The 18,781-nt window shown below is 45.2% G+C and overlaps 1 protein-coding gene across 1 annotated transcript in view; it reads right to left on the reverse strand.

The window, feature by feature from the left end:
* Nucleotides 1–12,971, reverse strand: part of IL22RA1 (interleukin 22 receptor subunit alpha 1) — a 144,181-nt gene extending 131,210 nt beyond the window's left edge. The window contains exon 1 of the mRNA XM_069622683.1: nt 12,337–12,971. Within this exon, the coding sequence (XP_069478784.1) occupies nt 12,337–12,379 (43 nt within the window). The 5' untranslated portion in view covers nt 12,380–12,971. The remainder of the gene's footprint in view (nt 1–12,336) is intronic.
* Nucleotides 12,972–18,781: the final 5,810 nt, after the last annotated feature.

An 18,781-nucleotide genomic window follows, 5' to 3' on the forward strand; every position in this document is an offset into this window, starting at 1 on the left:
GAATGCGATTCTCACAGCTGTGGTCAGATAGAGAGGCCATCCCTGATCGTTGCCCGAGTCAACGAATGCACACTGTGCCCACTCAGCGGAACCGTAGACCTCGAGTAGCCAAGCCCAAGAGGACTGCTGGCTACTGCATGGGTGGCTACCAATGTCCCTAATGTCAACAGCACCGGGCCAGCCCACCAGCCCTCCGATGGAGCCCCAAGGTCCTATATGGCCAACTAGAAGAGTGCTTGACCTCTCTCTCCCCAGCCCTGCGATTTGGCAAATCTCCAAGATGAGGCCTCCAATGCTGAGTTGGGGATAGATTTCCCCCAAGGGGCAAGGTTCGGGATCTGCGTCACCCCTCCTCAGGGAGATTATAACATGGCCGACTCTCAAGCCCCAAGTTTGAATATTTTTGTTGAAAATAGAATTGTTTCAATAAACAAAACTGAATAAACTCTTAAGGCGTTCGTGTGTGTAACTACACAACAGAGCAGCCGTCCACAGAAAAGTAAGAGTTGCTAATGTGTTATCTCAATGAAGGTGCCCCAAATTGTAGTTATAGTTTGATTAATAACCCTGAGAAGTGAGCAGGAGTTGGTGCACTAGTTGGTAATGGAGTAGTTCCAATTCATATTAGAAGAATAGGAAATACTTATAAGTTTAATGTTATTTACAGACCACTCACAGTTATTTATCCTTTTTCCAAAGGCCATTGTCTTAGTATTTGAGAAATGTATCTTCAAACCGCTTTCTTCTGAATATTTGAGCGTTAACAAGCCGCTGCAGACCAAGAGGTGTTTGTAAGCGTGGACCTGGTCTAATGCATGGAGCACAGTCCGAAGTGTCACTAATGTTTTGTGTAAATCAGACACACTGTGTAAAAAGCTAACAGGCTAATACGCAATCCCTATGTCAAGCTATCGGCTACTGATATTTTCTGGATAGATTGCACCCCCCCACCCTCTTTTGAAAACGTCCATAAAAGTCTGAAAAAAGGAAGATGCATTTCTCTTGCCCCTGTTTCAAGGAGAGTAATTAGATACTAACAGTCCTGGCCAAATATAAAAAAAATGAATTTAAACTAAAAGACAAAGAGGATTTTCTCTAGATTGGGATTGTTGACGATACTTGCCTTGACTTTTGGAGTAGGCCTTGCTTTAATACTGCAACCAAAACGTTCAGAAAGATGGACTAGCCATCGTTGGGGTGGAATTTAAGAATATTTATACAAATTCCACCTGGTCCGTTAACCCACAATCCAAACATGGATTTTATTTCCCGCAATTAGTTAATTTTAATTTATTTTTCAGATCAACTAGCTTGTGCATCTCCTATATAGCAGACCGGGTGCAACAAAGTCGAAGCTCAAAAACCTTTCCCAACCATCTGCCAAATGGTATAATATTGCTGGCATCTGATGATCATGTTTTTTTTCTGTATGAGAGCAATGTTTCAGTCTGAGAAATGTATAACTTGGAATTAGAACGCTCGACTGTGTTCAATTACCAATCAGATGGTGATAACTGCATGGTGAAGTTTGCTTAATTTACTTTCCAGGGATAGAAATTAAGATTGGATAAGCGGGAGCGCAAAGCAGCTCCTGGGTATCCGGTATTCACCAGTGCGCAAGAGCTACCATTGAGGAATAAGGAGCTAGTACATAGCATTCCACAAATTTAAACTTCACATAAGATGCACAATAACATTTTGGCCATTATTTATGTCTGCTCAGGCTTTAAGTACTGTATAGATTCGTCCTTAAGCTTATTTATAGGTTGACCTAAGTGCACAGAGTTAATGTCAAATAGGTATGTGTGTTCGACATCAGTTGGCCTGGGGGAGCTAAAAGTAGTTCCTGGTTGCTGTTGGTTTCAGGCTCTTCTAGGTAACAAGCAGGAGCTAAATAGCACCCAGCTCCCCTCAATTTCGAACCCCGTTTCTATATTACAACAATCAGACAGATCATGAGTGGCTTATTATCAGTCAGATTACTTGTCAATATATTAAACCACCAGGCGCATTTCAGTAGTGCAACTTGTGATGAAGTCCTATCCGGGAGGATAGAGGATGGAAATGGGGTCAACTTGCGATCCGGGGGCCACCACCAACTCTCCGATGCAGGCTAGAGAGGGGTATATACGGTGCATGCCGCAAACTCCATAGACCATCACTAGCCTCGTTTTCAGGAACACCCCAGTTATTCTTGAAACCCCATTGTGACCGCAGAAGGAATCGCCCACTGCAAAGTGTAATGTGAGTTGGACAGTTCACTGATTTGCCACAGGATGTCCTTGAATCCCAAGTTACCGTCAGGAAAGTCTAGACAACCAATCGCTTCGATATCCGTCGGTAACAAATGGCCCGTGCAGGCAGGAGGCAGGAAGGAAGAAAAGAGTGTGTGAACGATAGACCCAGGCCCATTAGGACCCTAAATCCTTACACGAATGTAGAACGCATGTGGGAAAGGTTGCCTGCATGGCTCCGGGAACATCTAATTGTGTGATCAATGGGCTAGATGCCTCCCCAAACTAGCAGATGATGGATCCAGGGGAATTATGGGGCGGGCCCCTGGTTGCCCCACTTAGTCCCGGTCTCGTAGCAGCCAATGGTCACATAAGGCCTACAAACCTTATCTCTAAGAGACTCCACTCTGTTTCTGGGGACGGTGAACCTGGAATAATGATCCAATGCTTTCCACGTGGCCAAACATGGTCCTTTCATTCCTTCAGGAAGCACCGCTCCGAACACCGTCCCTTTAAGAGTAAAGAGTTTTCAGATTCCAAACAAACATGTAGCGTGTAAATCTGTTTGACAATACCGTGAATGGAGCCCCGTTCACATACTGGAGATGCTTTTGAGAACTTCAAAGTAACACACAGGAAGCTTGTGGGGGCTGCAGAAGAAATTGCTGTGCAACTGGTCAGTGCCTAGAGGAAAGGACAGCTTGTTTTTTCATGCAGTCTCCTCACAGAGTCCACATAACTATGGGAAGAAGCATTTGTCTGCGAGCACCCTGCACACTTGTGCAGCGGAGCAACAAACAGCGCCACTGGTAACACACACTGAAATTCATATGTCCAAAGAAGTACTCTTACAGCTTTGGCAAAGCATCAGAGATGACAAAGTGGTGGGCATTACATCCAAAATAAACATTATACAAGCTTGGTTAAAACTCCCAGCTCCAGAGTGCAGTCATGTGACCCAATCAAGGATGGCCATTTACTATCAGTCTCATTTTTACACACAGGTGCAGACCCTCACAGGGATCCAGCCTCGGGGGAGGGGGGAGGGGGGCCCCGGGCTGTATAAGTTTAAAGGCTCACTACATGTTTGGTGTAGGAGTTGGCTGGAAGAGTTCGAATGAGGTTGGATTGGAAGGAAGGGGCTTTGAGGAGACTCGAGAGTGTGGAAAGGGTCTGAAGGACGTTGGAGAGCGAGAAAAGAGTGTGTAGAAGGGGGAAGGCTGGAGGAAGTGAAGCGTGCTGTGGTGGTGGCAGAGGAACATCTGGGAGGAGGGTGGAGACACACCTGTGGGGAGCTGGTAGCAGATGATCAAGCGAGGGAGAGAGAACATAGTGACACTGGGAAGGTTCATAAGGCAAGCTTGGCACAAGGCATGGATGGAGGGTGAGACCATTACCCAAAAGAGCCATACCCATTGCGGGAGGGCAGAGCGCACATGGGTTGGTACGAGGAGGAGAAAGAGTGAGGCAATGAAGGGGATAGTGGTCAGGACCCAAAGTAAGCAATTTAGCAGAAGCCCACAAGACAACGGAAACAGAAGGTAGAAAGTGTGCAAACACCTTAAACCTCATGATCAAGACAAATTACAAAGAAGGATGTGGCAGCCCCCTAGGCCCGGATCTAGGGGAATTTCTACTACTACCTGAAACGGTTGTAGGTCAAATGATCGAATCTAAAGGGTCGACAGGTCAAATGATCGGCACCAAAAGGTGGACAGGTCAAATTTCATTTTTTTTTCCACTTTTTTTTTTTGGGGGGGGGGTCCCCCCCAACCCTCTTTTTCTGCTAAAAAACCACTTTTTCCCCTAAACGAAAGCTAAAAAACCACTTTTTCCCCTAAACGAAAACCTAAAAAAATATACATAACTAAAAAAAAAATTCCATCATTTGACCTGTCGACCAAAATGTGTCGACCTTTTGACTGTCGACCCTTTGTCTGTCGACCATTTGACTAGACAGCCCTGAAACTAGTGTTGGAGACCCAATGGCGTCTGCTGTCGGTGAATGGTTCTCTTGAGACTAAGCAACGGGAAGTCTCAAACTATTGGGAACTATATCTGGAAGCTTTGTGAGTAAAATGTTAAGAGGAAACCCATTTTTTTTTATGTGGTTGCACGAGGAATCTTAGTTCCTTTATACATTTATATCAGTTTTTAGCTAACCTTTATGTTCAAGTAGACCCTCCGACGCCCTGACATGACATTTGGGACCTGGCTGCAAACTGTCACTCCATCCACCGAGGAACTGAATCCAAGATGGTGGGTGCAGTCCGCTATCTAACTACCAACACCCGCCAACCTTATAATGAAGATGTGCAGTGTCCAATCGGAAAGCATGATCACTCCACTCTCACACCCGAGCACACTGAAGCAAAAAAACCATAGCGAGATCGATCTGGAGCTGGGATAAAGAGGGGGTGGGGCTAATGCGAGCAGTGGGATTCAGGCGTTTCAAGAGAGACGGTGCACTTTACAGCGTGGTAGTGGTGGTGTGGAGTGGTGGAAACTCAACGAATAGGTGCAGGAAGGGGAAAGACGAACATAGGTGGTAGTCAGAAGGACAAGATCATAAGTGGAGGAAGGAGAGTCAAGAAAGGAGGCAGAAGAGAGGAATCGAGGGGGTGGAACAGAAGGATTGAAGTAGAGTGACAGAGAGGTAGAAGAAAGAGCAAGAGGGTGGAGGAAGAAAAAGACAAAGAGGAAGAAGAGAGAAACAGAAGGAGGAGTAGAGAAATGAAAGACTGTATGAGGAAGATAAAGAGAGAACATGGCTATGGGGAGGAGGTGACTTAAGCGAACAGCAGTAGAGAGAATGCGAGAGACACTGGAGTAGTTCAAGGCACAGCAAAGAGCAGAAGAGGGAATTAGCTAGGAGAAGAACGTAGGATGTGGTAGGAGAAGACTGAAGTAGAGCTCAGAGAAAAAAGAGATTGTGCATTGTGGAGCAGAGGCAAGAAAGGAAAGAGGAACCCAACCAGAGGAGGCGGACAGAGAAGCAAGAAAGGGAGACCTCAGACCTACATTGCTCACTAAAGATGGGCGATCAAGTCCTGAGGTTATTTTGTCTGGGTTGCACTCACAGTGGAACCCCACCCCCTGGACTCAGACCTTATGCTCAGGATTACTAGTGTGTAGAATAAGGGATCAGCGACCTCATATCTTGACTGTAGCTCCATTGGCTGTGACAAACTCTTAATAGTAAAATGCAGTTCTCAGAGCACCGCTTTAATATTATAATGATATGATAGTTTATTCATATAGCGCCTATACACAATGTTTTTCAAAGCGCTTCAAGGCAAGGGGGGGGGGGGGGGAACAAGGGAAGATACAATTACATTTTTACAGGCCATGAAGAGTAAGGATGTAAAATTAACTATCGTACTCGGCCTGACAACATTTCAGATAGTGCAAGAGCCAAAACATAGATAAGGAAGGGAGGGGGAAGGAAATAGAAACAGACAGGCGACTACCGTACTAGGCCTGACAACATTTCTGGTAGAGCAGAGAAAAATAAAAGGTGAGGGAGAGGGATGCAGAAAGGGAGGGGAGGAACAAAACAAGTGACTATTTTACTAGGCCTGACGATATGAGATGGCATTTTTAACGCGCATCTACACAAGTGTTTCAAGGCGTGACAAAACTATCTGACGACATTTCAGATAGTGCTAGGGTGGAGGGGGAGGAAAAAATACAAGTAAGGGGATGGGGGAGGCGAAAGACGAGGTTGCTATCATACTAGATCCTGGGACAATTCTGATAGAGTAAGTTCATAGAAGAAAGTAAGGGGAGGAGAGAAGGAGAAAGGGAGAGGAGGAGAGAATAGAGAGTAAGCAGTCAAAAGAGTGGAGAAGCAAGAGAAGAGATCGAATACAATTGCAGAAGTCCATAGTAACACGTACTGTTGTGAGTCAGGATACAAGATGAAGATGGGAACAGCATGGGAACAGGCTTCAACTGTCATACAATGTCCATGGTTAAAGAGAAGATGCTCAATTGTTTAACTGCGAAGGAAGACCGTGATAAATAGCATTGTGTGATTTATTCTGGACAACAGTGGCTACAGACAGAATTCGAACGTGCACCAAGGTTCCGGCGCCTAGAGACAGAATTAAATCAAACGTGCACTAAAGTTCCAAGCAAAATGCTCCTCTCAATTGAAGACCATTAATGTAGACCAAAGTGCTCCATATCGACGTCCCCTCTTGCCCACAGACATACTAACGTCGTGGAAGTACGTTCAGCCGCCATTTTAACTCCTCTGCAATTCCCTCCCTCAGACATATTACAGTACTTGAAGTAAGGGGAACTTTTAAAAAACATTTGTCGAAATCCAGCTTAACGCCAATTCTCCTATAGACCGTGAAGTACGACAACACTACTGAGCCTTCAAACAGGCTTCCCTCCCCAATCTCCCAAATCTCTCAAAGCAGTTGAAGGTGGTAGCCAACAACCCCAGGGAGGGTGGGAGATATGTAAATAATGTGACAGGTAAGAGTAGGGCTTGGGGACACGGGGGTCATAAAATGACATGACAAAGCATAATTCCATAGTCGTGACATGATATGAATAACATAGGACAGTCATAAAATAACATGACATGATAGGACAAACACAAGGCAGCCCTGACATGTCACTTAATGTAACTAACTGGTATACCACTAGCACATCTTCGCTCCTAGCTGCAGAGACCTTGCTATAGTGACAGAGCTGATAATGTACATATGTAGCTAGCCCAAGCATGATAAGGTGCCCATGCCCTGGTTTAATGGTCTCCAATAAACCTTGTGCTTGCATATTCACACACTGGTGTACATGGCACTCATGCTTGCTACACAGCCTATGGGCCTGACTGCTAGCTGGGCGTCTTTCCGTCCAGGAGTACTGCTGGAGGGAATGGCCACCTCCTCTGATGGCATTTCTGAAAATCTGACCCACTCAGAGTTTAGCGCTGCACCAGAAATGCTGCAATTCCATGGGTGGTATTTCAGCAATATCACTCGATTTTCTTCAAATATTTTTATTAACGAGGTCTACCCTGGAATGGAGAGTGGAAGTGCATGCTGTACAGCAGTGGTGCATACCAGGCTCGGACTGGCCTATAGGCCCATGACCGAACCAAAAATGCAAAATGCAGGTTTGGGTCAAAGTGGGACCGTTTTTTGGTCAATGTGGGCCAGTTTGACGAGTTTCTTCACTATGCAGCTTATAGTTTTGGCCACTGTTACTGATTAAATATTCTTTAAAATGCACAATTTGCATTCGATTTTATCAAAATCTCCACGTTGGTACTATTCAAACAGTGTCACAAAAGGAATTAATAGCCATTCTTTAATAGGAGAGAACACATCAATGTTGTTTGCAGCTCTAAAATTTTTGGAAACTGCATTAATGTAAATAACCTAACAGATAATTTGATCATTGATATTTTCTGTGTGTAACTTTTTGGGTGGATTTTAGCTGTTTTGTATAACTGTTTATGAAAAGTTTGTAATAAACCAATCCGTAATAAGAATGACAAAATAGTTATTTGCAACGGTGGCCCACTTTTTCAGGATTACTGTTCGAAATCCGAAATGACAGAAGGAGAAGAAATCAAAAGATATTTGTTTGGAAACAACTTCTTCCACGGCCATTTCGGATAACCCACTTCCCCTCCCACCACCATAATAACCTACGGCACTGCGCTGTGTGCCGCTGACTTGTTGTGTCCCTGCAACGCCTGTTCACTTTCTTTTCTGTAATTGTGTGATCAGTAACCGGCGACGCAGGGTCCTTTCCTTTTCCCCTTTTTTTTAAATCTTTAAGCGGTCGGGTGCGGGAGACACCCCTGCTGATAGGATAGTGAACAAGCTTTCTGCTCAAATGTCCTAATCCAACGGCATTATAGTGATCGTAATGTTCCTTTTCGATCAAATCTCCCATTCGAAAAAAATATATTCTGTCAAATTTGGTAAACCCTCTTCATTGGTACCCTAGACAATTTTATGGCCCAGTCCGGCCCCGGTGCATACCACTACAGGGCTAATGCACAAAAGAGCCATTCTATTCCTGTATGCCCTATGTAGGAAAGGAGGCGAGAGCTTGTGCATTCCAGAGGTCCTCCCTGTGCATAAAATCATACCTGTAATGGCTAGATGTATTAAAACCTTACAGGGCACGTTGCACTTGTATGCCCACCTCTGGGGTGAAGGTAAACTTTGGAAGAATTTCCTTGGGAAGATCAAACACAGAATTAGGCGCTATTTGCAGCCAGCTTCCTTCCTTTGGAATAGTGCCAGAGGCAATATCCCCCCAATTGGAATTTAGAGGACAATGAAACCAGTGGTATTTGCCAAATGTTGCCAGTTTTACCGAAACTTCCCAACTCATAATGCCCCCTCCCCCCAAATAAAGTATTTGATATGCGTGGCCTGCCCTCTATTCACCACCCAGTGGTACGTGGCGTTTTTTATTTTTATTTCTAAAATGGTCAAAAAGCATTTTTCTTCTTCTTACAGAGTTGGACTATGATCCCACCTTTGCCTGCAAAGGACAGGTGGCTGCATTTCTTGGCAGCCTGGGGAGGGGCACAGGACTGAGCGTGCCAATTACGGACATTTGGAAAGGAAGAAGCATTGGTGGTTGGGAGAGACAGCGAGCCCTGTTTTTAGTTAGGACTTCTTGGAGAGCACTGGGTGGTAAGCTTAGGTAAGGGGCAGCGACCAAATCACTGGACTAATGACCAGGATATTTGCCCATGTTCGTAAAAGTGTACTCAAGGGAAGTTGCAGTGCATCCCCTTCTGCAGAGTCAAACATTCTTTTTAAAGTGGGAGAAAAAGAAAAAAAAAGACATTATATTTATATATGTCCCCACTCAGCCTTTTTACCGCCACCAAAAATAGCATATTTCCCTTTGGCAAATCAAATTCATGATCCCTCCAGCAGTGTGAGCAGGTGACATCCCTCCACTCAACTGGGTGGGTGGTCAAAACAACAGCATTTCACAAATATTGCTGCAGCATCGTCAAGGGGGCAGGAGTTATAGATAAACATTTCATAAATACCGCTGTTTTTTACCATTATCACCCAACTCATAATGACCCCACCCCCCTTCCCCAGTACCAATAATTGGCATTGCATCACGTATGTCTCACCATATGGCAAAGCCAGTCCTATGTCGGGTTGGGTGGCAAGTGACAACGTATTTGGTATTTGTATGAAACACATTTCTTTCGTCAATACCACTGTGGCGAAAGCAGGTGAGAATATGTGACGTAAACGAAAACTTTCCAGACAATTGCATGAAGGAAAACAAGGCACTGTCACCACAGCTGCCAGAACTGCAGTAAACTGTACACCATCAAAAACCTACCAGACGTCATTGGCCGGCAGCTAAGGCAGACATTGTTCACTAAAGACATGCATTATTAGGTATTTAAGAGGCTGGAATTTAGTAATGTACTTCTATGGGTTTTTTTCTATCACTCCCCTCGATCCCACTTTCCAGCCACCCACCTATTTGAAGTGTGGGGATGTCGAGGGAGTCCATTATTGTGGGATAATGGCCTGCCCACAAGTTAAGGCCCGACGCGAAATTGGGGAGAGTCATTTTTCCTAGCGATAATGACCTCTCCCGAGATCTACAAGACACAAACTGGTAAAAAGCGATATAGGAATTCAGAGGTGTGGTTGTAAAGTAGAAAACGTTTAGTAGGAAGTAAAATAAATACTCAAACCGTGTTAGTAAACTAAATGTGCTGTTATTTTGTAATATTTAAAAAAACACGAATGTCTCCCTAAATTAAGCATTTTAATTACAAACTAAGTTGAACTGGAACGTTTCTAACCACACGCATGCATGCATGCATGCATGCATGCGGTAATGCAAACATAAGTGTTTTCTCGATAAGCAAGTAGCAGCTTTGCACATGTTTCAGCTTTCTCCTTGGTGTGGTACATTGAATGTAGCAGTGGGGGAAAAAAGATACTCCCAGGGAGGGAGTGTTCATCTAAATCGTACCTGGAAGTTGCGCTGCTGTTTCCCGGTCTGCTTTAGAAGTCGGGATATTCAGAGTGCAGTCAATACCAATAGTTATTGACTGCAGTCTGAACATTTTGATTGGCCCAGATGAGGTCAATAACTATTTCCATGTGGTAATGTAAACTATATTCTTTCATTAGTCTTCAGATTAAACGGAAGTTTGGGGTGCGTTCGCTTGCTGTTTGATTAGACATGTATTTGTATTTTATTAGGGCTTATATATTGTGTTGGTGGGAACTGCAGAAAAGTAGCACAAAGCGATGAGTTGTGTTATAGTTCTCGAAGATGTTATGTTTATACTTCTTCGCTACTGTTGTAATCATTAAAAACCTCCCCATATTACCCCCACGTGACGTACCCACTTTTAATCCTCAAGGCCTATTACTATTTATCAAATACTGATGCCAGTACATAAGTGCCTTGATCAGTACACGTTTCTTTGCACACTGGTCCGCGCATGTGTACTATTTTCGTACTCTCAGCGCACGACCACAGGGACCTGGACACAAATTGAAAACACGGCACTGGATAAGACTCCAGACTTGGCACAGTCGGGTTGTTTGGGGTTCCGACCGTTGATTGGTGGCTTCGCCTGATGGTTTATTTAGCAGCCAGGCGGTGCCTGCATCACTCAAAGAAGCGCCCTGTTTGCACATTTCTTCGAAGTCTCATCAGAGAGGCCACGTTTTGAATGGGCATGGACGCTTAGCGAGCCGATAGTGATGGTCAAAGAAGGGCATTTGTGGGGCGCATTTGCCATCGCTCTACAGTTGCCCCACTTTTAAAGCTTGCCCTGCCCGTTTTGTTTACTTTGCATTCCGAGGCTTTTTGATTTAGGGTTCCTTTTTTAAACATAGAACTGCAAGTACCATAATGCAATGGTAAACCCACAACAGGACTGGATGAGCAGCTCAACACTTTGAGCGACTGCCTATTTTGAGATAAGCAATTATCCTCTGTGCACATTTTGTGTCGCAAATGGTGGCGATTTGGGCAAAATTTCCCGGACTTGCATTTCTGACTAAAACAATTAACCCAGGTCAATAGTCATGGCCAGTTTGGTCAAATCTTAGAATTTGTTCCGACCTTGAAGGGGTTCGGCTTTCAAAACCTAATTTATGTAACACTTAAAAAAACAAAAAACAAAAAAAACAAACGCGAAATCCCCCCCCCCCCCAAAAAAAGCAGACAACACTACACAGAAAAATAAATATGTACACACTGCAGTCCTCTCAACTCATCCACTTTACTGGGTGTCACCCACTTTGATTACACTGTCCCAACAGGTGAAATAACTACATTGGGCTTGGGATCACCCCCACTCCCATCTCAAGATTACACCACGGTGCCAAAGTCACTCTCCAGTGACGTCAATTGGATCACCCTTTCAGCAAACCTTCACTGCCATCCATTATTTCTATTGACTTAAATGGAATCACCACCCATCAAACCTAAACTACCTACTCCCCGTTGACTCAAATGGGGTCGCCCTCTCTACAAAACTCCACCACCATCCAGATGTATTTCCCTTGTATTAAATGAGATCACCGTGCCAACAATCGCCAACAATCCTACATAACTATGCCAATGTTACTTGTCTTTGACTTCAATTGGGATCAATCACCCTTTCATTAAGTTTATTCCAAATGTACGCACCATCGACTTCAATGGGGCCAACCCCATCGAACCTTTACTGCCAGCAGAATGTATGTCCGTTGGCTTAAATGGGATACCCCCTATGGATCCTAACCACCCCAATGTTACTTGCCTTTGACTTCAATGGGATCACCCTTCCATCAAGCCCACCTAACATCCAAAAGTTACTTGCGTTTCACTTCAATGGGATCACCCTTCCATCAAGCCCACCTAACATCCAAAAGTTACTTGCGTTTCACTTCAATGGGATCACCCTTCCATCAAGCCTACATCACCCCTCCACAGAAACATTCCACCCCGAAATGTTAATGTCCATTGACTTTAATGGGATAACTCATTAAACACATCGGCCATCACTGTGAACAGGTTGGGCAGAATGGTGCCGTTCTAGCGCATAAAAGAGGTAAATAGGCTGGGTACTCACCAAAGAAGGAGCAAAGGAGGGCAACACTTATCAGTGCCTTCATCTACAGAAGTGGTCGCGGATGCTGTTCAGAGAAGGTCGCTGCTCCCTCCCAGGGCCAGCCCTTAAAGATAGAAGGCACGGCTTGCCTTCTTGCCCTGTACACCTGCCGCTCTCTCATGGGTGCAGACCCTGTTCAGTGGCTCCCGATATCAGGAAGCAGTGGGGTCCGAGGAGTCCATCCGGAAGGCCTTTTCGGGTGCGATCTAGGAACAGGATAGCCCAGTCGGCTAATGCATGGGCTGCAGAAAGTGGTGCGCACTACTTAGTAGGTTTCAAGTTGGAATCCTTCCAGGCTTGTTCTGTCGCTCGTCCTTCTGATGTCGACAATATGAGTACCAACGACATGGGCAAGAGCGCATGACCGGGCTGGAACCTAAGGTGCCGCAGGAAGACCCACCCGTATCCCAAAGTGCCGGCGCGGTATCAGACACGCCCGCGAGCGCTATCTCGATGGGCCGCAGCAGACGAGGGAAGCGCTATCGTGCTCTTCCCGCCTCGCTCTGCTGGTGTGTGATGAGAGGTCGAAGTTCCAAAATAACACGTGGAACCCTGAACACTCACCTGCTCATTCCCACGCTGGGAGGTGCCTTCCTGGCGCAGGCAGCGCCCATCTCCACTGTAATCACGCACCTTCAGCGGGCGTCCTCGGAAACATTCCATGGCAGCATTATGAGTGATGCAATCACTCCTGCAGAAACTTCTGACGCTGCGACACAGATACCAGAGCTCTCGGGGTAGGCTACCTCACCCCTGGCGGGAGTAACTCACCAGAGGTATGCTGCGTTTGCAATGGCGAACTCAAAACGACAAGTACCAGAATGCAAAGAGGGCAACGCTGACTGATTGAGGCTTACACCTGACAGGGGGAAACGTGAACGTTTTCTGAAACGGCTGTGCGGATTTCAGAAAGGACGTGCAGAGTTTGTTTTTTTTTCTCCAAGAGTGCGAATTTTCCAATTTCAGAGCTAAGCAAACTTGCGAAGTTTGGTGATTTTGTTCTGCTTTCACTGATAGTGAAGTTTTATGTTTGCAATATTCTAATAGCATTTATGCCAACATTATTAATTCAGTTTGGGAGATGCTAGTCCAGTCCTGGTTTTAATTTTGCATTTTGAGACTTGCAAACCTGAATTGCCCCATTATAAACCAAGGACTACAAACGCCAGAATGCAAAATTAAAACCAGAACTGGATTTGCATCTCCTGAATGGATGGCTAATGTTGGCATGTATGAGTTAGCAGATGGAATTTACCATCAAAGCTCTTTGCAGCTTAAAATAATTGCATACATGTATGTAAGAGAAGTTGTTAACATTACCTCCCCGTCCACTCTTCCTCGTCCCGGCACTTAACAATGAGTTGTCCCACCTCTGCACAGGAAACCTCTTTATACTTCTAATCTTTCTGGCCGCCCCCTCCACCGGGCATAACAGACCTCCTTCCCCTAGACCCAACAGCAGTTTTTTTCCCCTGCCTTTGGGCAGGGGCTCTGTCCGCTTCTGTCTCCTATCCCACCCTCTTGGCATAGTCAGGGGGGGATTCGTTCCATTTTCCCGCTGCCTCGAGGTCTCGGATTGGGTGACGCAGCAGGTCTACATGGCCCTGGGTGATCGCACCCCCCGGCGGAGGTAATGAGGTGGGGAGGGCGGGGGGGTGGCCACGTGCCTTCCTTTCCTCCTCACTGTGGTTAGTGGATGAAGCTGGCCTCCCGGGGTGGGCCTCGTGGTTGCATGGCAACCAGTCATTACACTGCTTTATGTCAGGCTCAGTAGGCCTTTGGTGTTGTTTCTGTCCGGACCAGGGCTTCTTGGTGACCATGGGGAAGGGATCTTCCACGTCTAGGCACGTGGAGCCTCGCTTTCCTTCGCCATTCTCTTCTTGCTGTTCCCCTCCTGCTACCACATGATGACGACATTGCAGTGCATGATGTTGTGATCGCATTACATTTTTGTGTTTATTGAAGGTGGTGGCCATTTTGAAATGCCACGCACAAACACAGTGAAGAACAGGAGCATTGCTGCTGCTTGTTTCTCTTGTAAGTAGAGTTTTTTAAGAAAAACGAATCAAAGCCCAGGCTGCGATGTTTGGGTGAAAGTGCTTCCCCATAGATACCCTCCTCTACATGATACGATCAAGTGGATATTGGTGATCAATTGGATTTTGGGTTCAGTTTTTCAGTTCCTGATTGAGTTGTAAGTACTCTAAGACATTGGGCCAATGGTAAGAGAAAACTGGGATGAGTGAGCCATTTAAAGAAACATTACTGAAAGACTTCTGACCAAGGGGTTTTTCCTTTACTGTTGGGATGACCCGATTTGTTGAAAAGGATTAAAGGTACCCAGTGGGGTGTGTCTTGTCCAGCATGTATGAGTAATAGCTGACCTTGATGTAAGGTACGCTTTTTGGAGCATATTGTTTTATGCATGCTCTAGACTAGGTGGTCAACAGTTGCTAGAGTAACTAGGGATTCCAAACCTTGTTTGTTGGAATAGCGAGAGGGTGAATCAGTTTGATGCACCAGTTGTAATTAAGGTAGCGTGAACAACATTCAAAGTTGCAAGTGGTCTAAAGACATTTTTCGAGGCTCACGGTGAGATAGGTAGCATTAATTGTACATATGAAAAGACTAGTGAAAGACCAAAAGAAATATCGAGGCTTAGTACCATCAAAAAATGAAATACACCAGTCACAAGTTCAGAAGTACATGTACAATTTTAATAGGCAGATAGCTATCTGGCTCTCAGCGCCTCACAGTGTGTACCAGCAGACACCGTGAGGGGAGAGAGTGTTGGACATTCCAAAGACATTAACTTATATACTTTTTACCCCAATCCCGGTTACATCGTCCAGCCCCTCTTCAAGTTAACAATTTGCTAGGATTTATACCCAGTTCACATTGCTAATACAGAATCAAATAACTATACATTGTACAATGTATTTGTCTGTACACAAAATACAATGGTAACATCTGTTTTTCGAGCTTGAAGTAAGTCCAATTTCAAGAAATGAACATAAAGAATTCCTGCAAAGGCTCACAGTTTTAGCTATTCACCATTCTGTTCCAGTGTTTGAACAAGGATGATACTATTGGTACAGACAACATCTAAATTGAGGTTCAGTTCAGCTCCAAGGTTTCTTAGTTCAGGTCAAACAATCCACTCTCAGCAACCACAACATGTTTATCTGCATTGACACAGTACAAAGTTCATCTTTCCCTGCTGCAGCTGAAAACACAGAAAACACAAAGTTTAACATGAGGCAAAAACAGGAGTTAAACAAAATGGCAGATGATTCTAAAATGGCGGCATAGTCAGCCTTATTCAGGCTCATTTGAATGCGATTTTCAGTGCGATGCGAAAGTGCTTAGGCCAATGTTCATTATTGGGCTGTATTATGCAAAATATGGTTTTAGAAACCCTCCTTTTGGCCTAAGCCAAGAGCATTAAATATTTGTACTATTCAAAGACTATGTATCATCATCTGAGCAACCTGAATCACTGTTTTCGAAGACATTAATCGCAATTAACTCCGTGATGGTAATATCCTGCATTACTAAGGCATTACTAGCTTTTTCAGGCACATATATCTTAGGTCGTAGTGTACCTATTCCCTGTGCACAACTCCTCCTATTATAGAACAAATGATGAGCAGACATTGTATGCAACAACAGCAGAAGAGAAAAATGCCAAGGATTACCATCAAGACTGCAAAGATTTTCCAACCCCAGGATCACAACAAGTCGCAAAACCATGTGCTAATATCCCAGTTTCCCTCTGGAACATGTACCTCAGTACTTAAGACATGCACATTCTTAATTGCCTTAAATATGGTGGGGGAGGAGTCTGGTACACAAATGCAACATGCAGATCCCACCATTTTGCATACCCCACCACGCTCAGCTAGAATGATGTCCAACACCATCCTATTTTGGAGAGCTACTAATCTAATTGCCTTCTGTTCTAACATCATGTTATACAAAATATCAGTGGTCCTATTGAGGGTTTTCTCCAGTACCTTTGCCAATGTTCTAATATCTTCAGAATTCATTATCTGTCCCCAGAATGGCATGAAGGATTTGGCAACATCACCCAAGACTTGTGAAGGAGTATCACCATCCCCATCCCACCTGGGACGAGTTTTAGAGATTTCAGTGGTGGTAGCAACATATACTCCTGGTAACAATATACCCAAATAACAAGTACCTTCCCAGTCCATGGGTAACCACGGATATGACTCATTGCCACAAACAAAGTAAACAGGATCTCCTACATACAAAGGGCTATCCTCACTTGTTAAAACTGCAATATTTGTACATCCCTCAAATGTGCCCATTGGTTGAGAACCTTCCCTTTGTATGCAGAATGGAACAGAGTTTGGACTATGATTGATGGTATAGGAAGAAGGCATAACATCCCTAATGCCTATGGGAGCCATCTTAAAGGAAATCAATGATTGAAAAGGTCTAGAGAGATTGTCAGATGGCCTAATAGAAGCAACATTTAGTTAAGATTAGTCCCATCAAAATTCCTAGTGGCACTATCATTCTAACGGCCAAAGAATAATGCTGTCATGCCTGCGCCATGGGCGCATACATTGGCGATCAATATGGACCTGATTCCCCATTTTCGAGTCTTTGATACTTTTCTATTTCTTCCAAAAAACTTCAATAACCACAATGCACTTGGCTATAACCATCTATTCCTATTGGTCATCATAGGAACTACAATCCCCAGAAGCCCTAGAGATTTGCTCTGCTTCCACCAGCTCAGGAACAGAGAGGGAGGTGGCCGATTGTCTGCAGGTGTGCTTAGCCAGGTGCGAGCAATTAGCCTGCCTCTGTGCTGGGCTGGGCAGTATAAAAGCTGCTGCCTGCAGGGGCTCAGTCTCTTGCATTAAGAGTCCTTCCAGCACCTTTTTGCTTCGAGCTACGTATCTTTGTATGTGGTTCCTCTGCATAGCAGCCGATCACACTCTGCTGCTACCTTCTGTCCTTGACTTCCAGGATCCAGCCTTGCAGCCGACCACGCTCCGCTGCTACCTTCCGTCCTTGCCTTGCAGCGGACCACGCTCCGCTGCTACCTTCCGTCCTTGCCTTCCAGGGTCCAGCCTTGCAGCGGACTACGCTCCGCTGCTACCTTCCGTCCTTGCCTTCCAGGCTCCAGCCAAGCAGACGATCACACTCCGCTGCTACCTTCCGCCATTGTCTTCCAGGCTCCAGCCAAGCAGCTGATCACGCTCCGCTGCTACCTTCTGCCATTGCCTTCCAGGCTTCTGCCTTGCAGCCGATCACGCTCCCTTGGTACCTTCCGCCATTGCCTCCCAGGCTCCTGCCTTACAGCAGATCACGCTCCACTGCCTTCAACCTACAGTCTTCTTCGCTGGGCTTCCTGTCTAGCTGCCTTCTACAGTCCTCCTGCACCCTTCTACAGTCAGCGGTCCTACTCCTCTGGGCTCCCTCCTTGCTGCCCGGCCCTTCTGGGCTCCTTGCCGTGCAGCCGGCTTCACTCCGCTGCCCTAAGCCCTATCCCTCAGGGCTTCCTTTCTTACAGCCCTGCTCCTTTTGGGCTGGCCCATTGCTTCCCTGCTTTTCTGAGCTTTCTACCTTGTACCCTACCGTCCTCTGTTATCCACATCAGTTTAACTTCATTATTTACTTTCAGTTATTACAGTTCTTCTGTTTCCTGACTGCTGCTCCCTTGCTTTCTTACTTGTTTTCAACCCTCAGTTCTTTCTCCCTATCCAATCCTGTTATACGGCTTTCCCTTCATTTCCTTCTGCTAGTTTGCTATTCAACTTCCTTTTCCCTGGATTTATCTGTTAGTGTCTTCTCTTGTACTGTTTGTAAACCCCTTGTACAGAGCTTGTCTGTTGGTTTCCGTCAGGCAACCTCTGCCCTTTCCCTTGTCTAGTTTCTACGTTACAGACACCCATAGCTGTTGTTCCAAGCCATGAGAAAACAGTGTGGGCCTCTGTTATAGCAAACTGTGCAGAAGGTTAGAGTTTTCCTAAGATTCATGGAATACTCTTTTCCTATATCTGCATACACCCTAAGAGGGAATCTATCCTGTACCTTTTCCCTTACTACACTTGCCTACTCTTCGCTCTCCTTTCTTTCAGCTGTGTGTGAACTATTCTGTCCACTTTACTTTGGCACAACCACCCAAATCCTTCCTGGGTGTCCTGTGCCACTCTTAATAGAGTGCCATCCTTGACAAATGCCCTGAGTGAAGCATAACAGGCAGTAGTCAAAAGAAGAGGATGTATGTACCACCCCAGTCCCTTTTCCCCATGTTGCGGCAAATGCAAACAGATCCAGCAGTTCCTCTTATTTAGAATGGCATGTGTTGCATTAATTATTATCAAAAGAGTGTTATTATGATAACCCTTTCTATGTTGGAGGTCTC

This window comes from Ambystoma mexicanum, chromosome 11 (genome assembly GCF_040938575.1).
Source record: "Ambystoma mexicanum isolate Mex_15411 chromosome 11, UKY_AmexF1_1, whole genome shotgun sequence".
NCBI lineage: Eukaryota > Metazoa > Chordata > Amphibia > Caudata > Ambystomatidae > Ambystoma > Ambystoma mexicanum.